We start from the raw sequence: 9,354 nt of genomic DNA, 5'->3' as shown, positions 1-9,354 counted from the left end.
CGTGTCGATTTCGCTCCCAGAGGACGTGTCACCTGGCCCACGCCACTCTATGCGGAATTTGGCCAATGGCAGATCTCCATCAACGCAGCGGGCAACGCATGCGCACCGTGGTAGCTTGTCGTTGGGTTTTCATTGGCTGGCGACGAGCCAAATGGGGCTGGAACTGCGTTCAACGTCGCAGCCGTGAAAAACCGGTTACACCAGAAAAACGGTTCGTCTGTGAGTCCGTGAAGGCAGTTGTCGATGTGTGTGTACTTCAAATGTGTTAGTGTGTGTGAGCGCGGCGGTTTTTCGGTGGCGTTTTGGCCTGCTCTGCTTGGCGGCGCCTCAGTAGAAATCGTTGGCTGATGGACCGCGGGCGAGGCACGAAGCTAACTCTCAATTTCCACTGCCACTTCAACGGCCACTCCACTGCCACTGCCACCAAATTGATCTGATCGATGCGCCGGCACCGCGATTCGCGTGCAGTTAGTCGAATTTTTGACGGTCGAGTGACAAGGTGCGTCGCGTCGCAAACTCCCAATAAAAAGAATTAAACTAAAAAATAAGAGACTTCAGCCGTCGCGCCTCTTAACTGATTAAATAGGCCATTATCCAAGGGATAAGCCCACTGTGTATGCAAAACTCAAGCGAAAAGTGTTGTGATCAAGTGCTTAAAGGATCAAGTTCTAGTTTTGGATAGCCGCGAATAAAGTTCTTAAAGATTAAGGTGAGAAGATCCTTGAAACATAGATCTAAATATAGATTTAACTGGGAAATGTGTTCTGAGAAAAGGTTTTTTAATTACCACTTAAATGTCATTTAATCATTGGGAAAGTTATCATTGAACTTTTCAATATCTGCTAAAAGTTTTTAGTACTGACAAAGAGTTTTTAAATTTATCATTATTAATTAATAATATAATGGTATTTTAAAATTTTTAAACTGTTTTTCTAACCATTGAAGAGAATTTGTAGTTATTTAAAGGATTTTTTAATGAGACTTTGAAAATAGTATTGCCTGATAGCAGAGATGTAAAGATGTAAAGACGATTTATAAATGAAACTATTTTAAGGAGTTATTCAAAATGGTATGGCTAGAAGTTTGAGATTTTATGGGATTATTCCTAAAATTGGTAGTTCACAAACTTAAAGTGCTAGAAATATGATAATTTGTTTGTTTTTATTTACAATTTGAATTATTCACAAGCCAAAAACCAGTAATCAAGGAACTCAAATTCTATTTCTTGGTTCATTTTAAAATACATTTTAGCTTCACTTCTTCAGGAGTTTGTATGCATGGTAACTGCTTTATTAGTTCGCTGTAAAGGCCATTAGCTTACATTTAATATGTATAGCACAGGTGATTTTCCGGCAGATGTTTCTATCTAGTTCCCCATTCAATACCAGATAAGCCAAACTGCAATCGCTGCACTTGAATTTGGCTAAAAGAACATACATTGCTTTTAGAGGGCAGACCATATTAGCCAGACATATTGCCCGAAACCTTTGTATTATACCAACACTTGACAAAAGCTAACGACGATGACTTATCGACGACTTAATTAAGACCTGGCCGCATCGATCGACCTGCCCATAATGACCACCATAAACGATCGTAATCAATTTGTTTGCGCATAATTTGCTTTCTCAACAACTAAATCATTAAATCGAGTCGCTCCCGAGCAGGTTGCGGCATTTTTTGAAAGGCTTTAATAACGATATTTGCTTATCGTGTTCGACACATCGGTCTCAAGTCTAAAACCCCCTTCTACCTCAGCCCCTCTTAAAGCCGCATCGGCTTATTTCTTAATGAACGACGATCTGATCTAACGGATCGGAACGGAACGAGGTGATCGCCATTCAAGCGGCGGTGTTAGCTTAGACCAAGATTTGTTTTTCCAATATTCATATTGTGAATGAACTTAAAGATGCCACCGGATGGTTGACCGACCGGAGAGGCAAGAAAAAAGCAAGCAAATTTGCAATGCAAAACTACGGCCAATTGAACTTCCGCCGGGCTGAGATAACTCATTTGAAGCGGCCCAAATGATCGTTTGGCAGATCGATGACTGCCCTGCCATCTCGGCAAGCTTTTTTTTTTAGTTTTCCCACGAGTCCGGCGAGCGACAAAAGTCAAAAATCGTATGCTAATTAATTCTTTGTCATGCCGTCTTGAGACTTGGCCTGGCTACCATTATGGCTCATTGATTTGAGAGCTTTCTAAGCCACCGTCTTGTCGGCCAACGAGCTGCCGGACAACTTATTTAAGCGTGGTCCAGAAAGATCGAGCTAATCATATTCAAATGGTGAAGCGTACGTTTTATTATAATTTTTTTATTTTAATTAGCGGCTGTTAATGCCCCGGTTCGATCTGGCCATCGTTTCGGCCAAGCAATCGATCGATGTATCGATCCGCGGGGGGTACCAAAAATCCAAAAAAAATAAATAAAAAGAAGCATAGGGAGAGGGTCCGAAGCCGAATACAGAAGCTCGGCCAACCTGTCGGTTCCACTTTCGGTAATCGCACGAATTTAAATTATTGTATGTTTAACTAATTTCTATCGGTTTTTATGTCTGTTCCGCTTGACATGTGCACGAAGCTAATTGAGACTTACGAGTTGAATTCGATTGGGAGAAATCGGTAGCATATATACTAGTTTATATATTATCCCCCTTAAAAACCTGAATGGGGTTCTCCAGGCCGAGATTAGCTTCAGCTCTATATATAACCCGTCATTAAGATGGGAGATCATATTTAAAATTAAACTCGTAGCAGTTGAGACGACTCTGGAAAAAACCTTTGCTACACGTTTACATTTTATAAGGTCCGTTAAACTAAATGGGGAATTTTAGGTACTTCAGTTTAATTACCATACACTTTGGAGCACTACCTGGTGATTTTCTTATAGATAGGTTTGGGTACTAGATCTCAACTTCAACTTAGATTTCCCTAAGAAGATTTTAAGAATTATTCCCGCTTTAGCTCGTTTTCCAAACCAAAAAGAACCCCAAAAACATAATTAGATGAAGGGGCACAAAGAAGCCTGATCTTTGGCCATTTCAAGGGGTTGGCACCTGCCCGGAACTATTTAGTTTTGACTGCTCACTGGCCTCGATTGGGCCTACAAACATTCCAGCGAAATGGTCGAGCAGCACGACAGCGGGGAAATTAACCCTTTCATTGCGGCCAAATTGGATTTGACCGGAATGTCTTTTTCACTTTCTACTACAAAACTGGATGGAATGGAATGGAATCCTTATCGCACTGTTGGCCAAATCTTGGCCCCGGGCCAACTGCGAACTTTATGGCCTTAACGGCCAGCACGAGTTTCCCGTTCGCGGTGAGCGGTAACCACCAACCAAAAAAAACCAAAAAAAGGTGACTGAGACTGAGGAGAGTCCAAAAAAACCTAATGAACAACTTAATTTCGAGTTTTTTTTGTGGCTTTTCTTGTTCTGTTCTTTTTTTTCCACTTCAAAGGGGGAGTATGTGGTGCGTGTGGTGGCACGGTGGCTTAAACACGCGCATTTCGGTGGCTTTTACGAGCTGAAAAGTGGCAAGAGGCAGCAAAGGACTTCGGGCTCGGCAATTAAATCTAATGTGAATTCCATAATAACATGGCCATGACAAAGTGTGGACCGTCGCCAGGCAGTGGCCAGTTACACTTTTTGATTTATACGGTTCTTCAGCGCGTTTTCATGCCTCTGACAGGCTGCCGACAGGCCCAAATCCTGGCCAAAATAGGAAAGAAAAAAAAAACACAGGCATAAGTAGGGAAAACAGGAAGCGGAAACCACCGGCCGCAACTCGGTGGTGCTGAAAGCCCATTTGCATATCTCTTTTTTTTTTGGCCGGTTGCATATTTAACGAAATGAGCAATTGGCCAAAATTCATTTTAATTGTTACTCCTGCCTGGCCCTTGGCATTTGCATAGTTGGCCTATGGTTATGGCCGAACTCCTTTTTTTTAGAGACTTTGGGTTGGAGGGTTGTCGGGGTGTGGGGGAATTTCTCGATAATGGGCCAGCAGTTCACGCTGCGTTGGGAATGTGCCTGATAAGCAGCTAATTTGAGATACTCCCTGGCACTGGTCACCGGTCACTGGACATGGCCATTGAGCACATAAACCACTGCACATTAAACTCCCAGCCGCGTAGTTTTATAAAATAATTAAGTTTTATGTATTTTCCTTACTAGATTTTCACTGTTCACCAGAGAGCTCGGTTGTTCGGCTCGGTTTTGGTTTTGGTTTCGGATCGGATCGGATCGGTTTTGGCCCGGCCTGGACGCCGTACGATTTCGTGGAAGCCGTAAAAAAGTCTTCGGGGAGTGGGCCGCCAGCATCATCATCCAAGCATCAGTACGAGCATCAGTGCTGAGTCAAACAGCATTTAAGTCTAAAGACTGAGCATCCTAATAGCCCGGCGACCACGACGACATCCATCAAAGCGTTTTTATGACGTTCTTGCTTGAAATTTGATTAAAATTCAGCGATTAACTAAGCAGCAGCCTCACCAACGGGACGAAAGACAAAAAAGAAAAAACTAAAAACAAAAAAACAAACAGCAAATAAACCAAAATACTTTACGGAGGCTAAGCGACTGCGAACGAACGACTACCGATCGAATCGGATCGTATCGAATCACTTTCGGATTGGATTGGATTGAATTGAATTGTTGATCACATTTCAGCCATGCCGCATACAGGTGAGTCCCGCTAATGAACTCCGAAAGGAAATTAAACAAAAGCGCCAGATGCGATCTCTGGTCAACCATTTCTCCTCCTCAACCAACTCCTCCTTCCCTTCCAAATGGCCCCCTTGAGTATCCAAGATTCCATATAGAGAGCCAGCCACGGTTATTACTGGCGCACTTTTGCCGCCTGCGTTTACGATCCAGCCAGTTAGGTAAAGGTGAGAGAGAGATTAGCCAAGTCAACAGGGCAGAGCGGTTGCCAAACTACGGGCATTTAGCCCAGACGCGTGTGCCCATTGTAAATCTTCCTGGCTTAACCCGCTTTAGTAAATTACTTAGGAAACTGAGTGTGCTCAAACCATAAACTCTAAATATTTGTCAAGCTAACATTTGATCTTAATGCTTGTATACCTAAAGGTTTCTTAGATGAATTATTAGCTTTGCTATTTTATATACAAAATGTTTTTAAAGGTTCCTATTTTTATATTACTTAATTTAGATTAGGAAAAGACTTCTTCATGCTGCTTCTTGTACAGCAAAAACTTGTTAAATTTTAATCGATTGGCTCTTAAATGAGATTTTGGTAGCAGAAGGGAGCTTGGCTAAAGCTATCCATCTTAAGACTAAAAAATATTCTTTTTTCGTTCTCCTCATCCTTTCAGGACAAGCTGGTGTCAATCAGTTGGGTGGAGTTTTCGTGAATGGCCGCCCTTTGCCGGACTGCGTTCGTCGCCGGATCGTGGACTTGGCTTTGTGCGGAGTTAGGCCCTGTGATATATCCCGCCAGCTCTTGGTTTCTCATGGTAAGTCTACCAAAGAATATAGTCCTAACGCAGAGCTAAAACATTACATTCTGCTATTCTACAATAGGTTGCGTTTCCAAAATACTGACTCGCTTTTATGAGACGGGCTCCATTCGACCAGGTTCCATTGGCGGCAGCAAGACCAAGGTAAGTTGGTTCCAAATGGCAATGGGTCTTCGTATTGGACGGGGGGATGGAAACCAGATCTGGGGGGACGGGAAACCACATGTGGTCTGCTGTGGTGCATGAAATCAACAAACGATTATATAAAAATCAAACGCACAGCAGTAAATCCATAAAGTATCACAGATACACGGAAACAGATAGCCCAGATAAGCTTTGTAACCAGCAGCTAGTTTACATGTTCTCCCATTTCGATGACAGCTTTTATGGCCGCGTGGGAGTGGCAGGTGGAGGAGGTGGGTACTAGGTGGTAGGAGATAGAAGCTTGAAGGGCTTGCAACGGGGCATAGAGGAGTGGGCGTTCGAGTGGAGAGAGCGCAGCAAATCAATCTCGCCTGTTCGAGGATGATAACTGGAAAGTGGGCTAACCGGGCTGGTTGGGAGCCACCTGTGCGGTTCGCACGCCCAATCAAGTGTGGCTGCTACCGTTTAAGCCGCTGCTCGGCCGCTTCACGGCACCAGAAAAAAAAGTGACGACAATGGCACGTTGATAGTGGTGATTGCGCACTGGGTTACGGAATCAGCAATCCACCAGGAGCCACGCGATAACACCGAATCACGACCCATACGCACCATAGTTAACGATTTCCATGCGGTTATTGTAAAAATATTGCTTCTTTTATGGAATATTTTCATAGTTGTTAGGAATTTTTAAACTGTTTTTTTTTTAGCAAACTTTTTCATTTTATCTTTAAATTCTGATGTAAGTTCTAACCCGTCAACGCTAAGTTTAGAAAACTGAACTTTGGTTTCGAATTTTCTTGGCTATAGCGTTAGAGTTACCCCTCTTACGCTGTCGTTACTCTAATCTTTAGTTGGTTATGAGATTATAATAAAGTTCATATAGTGTAGTCTCACATTTATTTATATCCTTCCAGGGATATTCCCATTTTCTAACCCTAAAACAATCCATTCCACCATAAGTTCCCCTTCCTCCAAAGCAAACACTGGTTCAGGTGCGATGTTTGCCGACGGAACAGAACGCCTAATTAACGGTAGTTGCAACGCCCACAAAGTGCACAATGTACGCGGTGGTAACCCCCTACCACATCGGTTACCCACCCGCTTACATGGTGATTCAATAAGTGCCCTGCACTAGCTCGAACAAAACGCGCATTTAACACCTACGCTGGGTCAATAAAGAAGTTGCCCCCGCCCCTGCCCTTTATTTCCTTTTCCCCTTTTAGTGTATAGGAATAGAGGGCAGCGCTGGGGCAAGGACAGTGGTTGCAAAGAGTGAGCGCGCGTGTAGATTTCCGATAAGATCTGGCATGCAAACTTTGCTTCGCCAGAGGGGCTTCCGACCCCTCCTCGAAATCCCCCCATTACTCCCCCTCCCCCACCGCCTTTGATAAACTCCCTTTTAAGCGTATTTATGAATTTTTAATGAATTGCCGCGTCACACGTGAAAATCGGGCGCCAGAGGAAGGTCCTTTGAAATACTCGAACAAATTAACATATGCAAAAGCAGCTACAACGCCGCCCGTTGTGGGTCCGATGCAAATCTCCCCGCGAACATGACAGCTGAAAAGGGGGCGTGGCTGCATTCGCTGTCAGCCCTTTTTGCAATTGTTGCAAGTGCGCTTTGGTTTAGTTTAGTGCACAATTTAATTTCACGGTAATTAATCGTAGGGAACAGAAACAGAGACACCTGGGAGGTAAGGGGTTGAAGGCATGTAGTTGGGGGTTTTTCCTCTATGTAAGAAATGTTGTCACGGAAAATGTTTTCATGGGGAAAATATAATAGATCTGCGAGCGATATGCAGATTAATGAAACTATAAAAATATTGTTATCACGGGAATATATACCTAAGCCTTTAAGAATTGAAAGAAAACTTTCAACAAACCATTTTAAATAACTTTCTTTCCTTATTCAACCCATTTTAATCCCTTATATTTCTTCCCTTCCAGCAAGTGGCCACTCCCACCGTGGTAAAGAAGATCATCCGCCTGAAGGAGGAGAACAGCGGCATGTTCGCTTGGGAAATTCGCGAGCAACTGCAGCAACAGCGTGTCTGCGATCACAATTCGGTGCCCTCGATAAGCTCCATCAACCGAATTCTGCGCAACAGTGGTCTCTGGACGGACGAGATGACCTCCAGTCAGCAGAATGCGGCAGCTGCAGCGGCGGCGGCGGCAGCAGCGGCTCATCAAGCGGGCAATGGTCCAGCCAATGGATATGGACCCCAAGCTCCTCCTCCTCCGGTTACTGTGGCTCCACCCACTCCGGCAGCCACGCCCTCCGTTGCACGTTATGCAAAACCGCCGGCGATGATGATGAATACCGCCGGGGAAATGCCCATCAAACCCGCTCCCAAAATGCCGCCCAGCATGGGACATGGCCACAATCATGGCCTAAATCCCAATGTTTCTGGCTTGGATTTAAGTTACTCTGCTCTGCACAAGCACTGGCTGTGGAATCCCTCCCTACTCTACTACACCCAAGCTCACATTCAGGCTCAGGCGGCTGCCTCGGGTGGACAATTCCTGCCCTATGCCGGCGGCTATTTGCCCCATGCCATGGCAGCGGCGGCCGCATCTTCCACATCGTCTATGGGTGGTTTTACCAAGTCGGAGAGCTCCATCGATCTTTCGACACCCGGAGCTGCTGGCGATGCACTTAGCGATTGTGATTCCGGCAAATCTTCACCAGCGGCACTTTCATTAACCGCTTCTGGTGGTGGAGCCGGATCAGCTCCAGAGGCTTCTCCTGGCTCGGCACTGAGCCATAGTCGCAAGCGTAACCCTTACTCCATTGAGGAGCTGCTTAAGAAGCCGGAGAAGCGACTTCGACTCGATAGCAATCGTCTGGAGTGTCTGGAGTCTAGTTCCTGTGAAAGCAGTCAGGATAGTCCAGCTCCCCAGCCCTTGGAAATTCCAGAGGACGAGGATGCTGTCGAAGCGGAAGAGGATCAGGAGGAGGAGGACTGCAGCGTGGAGGTGGTCAACTGAATCAAAATGCACTATCCCTCTGACCCAGTTTTATGATCTGTGTATATATAGCAACGTAGTTTAATCCTAAACGCCCCTTTAATCAAGTTTAAAGTCAATCAATGGAGGAAAATGAGTTCATTTTTTTGGCATTTTCTTTTCCTTAAAACTGGATCTCTGATAATGAAGTTTTAAAATGGAAAATTGCTGGCTTAATCATAACATTGTTGAACTTATGTTTCATCAAAAATGATTGGTTAAATATTGATGAAAAGGGGTGATAATATAATAAAGTATTTAAATAAAAGAATTCGAGTATTTGTGCTGAGTGAATGATGTGTTTTCCTTGATTGGGGGATAAAGAGATTATAAATCTACTTAAAACTTCCTTAAACTATATCGTGATGGAGATAAGCTAGTTACTTAACTAACTAGTTCATATGCCAGTTTTAACTTATTAAAGAGTTAAAAGTATGTTAAACACAATAAAAACAATCAAGACAGATAATAAATTAAATTTCACGTTATTTTCTGCTTCACAATTCATGTAATTTGTATCGCGATGCCTATTTAAATGATGACAAAATGAAGTGTTTGCCACCGCCGGTGGTCGACGGTATCTGCGGCTTCTCCTTCTTAATTAACTTGCGCGCCAATGAAGTGTCAACAAGTTGCCAACATTACTGATGTAGGGATGAGGCAGAGGGAACGGCGAAATTACAGGATGTCTGACACGACCATAACTATCGATCGCCCGCGGAG

At 44.0% G+C, this 9,354-nt stretch overlaps 1 protein-coding gene across 1 annotated transcript; it reads left to right on the top strand.

Moving 5' to 3' along the window:
* Window positions 1-362: 362 nt before the first annotated feature.
* On the top strand, window positions 363-8,925 carry LOC108112212 (paired box pox-neuro protein). The gene is made up of 5 exons (XM_017222029.1): window positions 363-709; window positions 4,179-4,687; window positions 5,338-5,478; window positions 5,546-5,625; window positions 7,573-8,925. The coding sequence occupies exons 2-5, from the start codon at window positions 4,675-4,677 to the stop codon at window positions 8,611-8,613; spliced, it is 1,275 nt and encodes a 424-aa protein (XP_017077518.1). The 5' UTR covers window positions 363-709; window positions 4,179-4,674; the 3' UTR covers window positions 8,614-8,925.
* The last annotated feature ends 429 nt before the right edge of the window (window positions 8,926-9,354 follow it).

The sequence above is a fragment of the Drosophila eugracilis genome, unplaced genomic scaffold (assembly GCF_018153835.1).
Source record: "Drosophila eugracilis isolate 14026-0451.02 unplaced genomic scaffold, ASM1815383v1 contig_90, whole genome shotgun sequence".
In the NCBI taxonomy this organism is placed as follows: Eukaryota; Metazoa; Arthropoda; class Insecta; order Diptera; family Drosophilidae; genus Drosophila; species Drosophila eugracilis.
This window is presented reverse-complemented; position numbering and strand designations above follow the sequence as displayed.

Coding starts and splice junctions, on each gene's coding strand:
- LOC108112212 (XM_017222029.1), top strand. Junction 5,479..5,545: donor CCAGCTCTTGGTTTCTCATG/GTAAGTCTACCA, acceptor ATTCTACAATAG/GTTGCGTTTCCAAAATACTG. Junction 5,626..7,572: donor TTGGCGGCAGCAAGACCAAG/GTAAGTTGGTTC, acceptor CTTCCCTTCCAG/CAAGTGGCCACTCCCACCGT.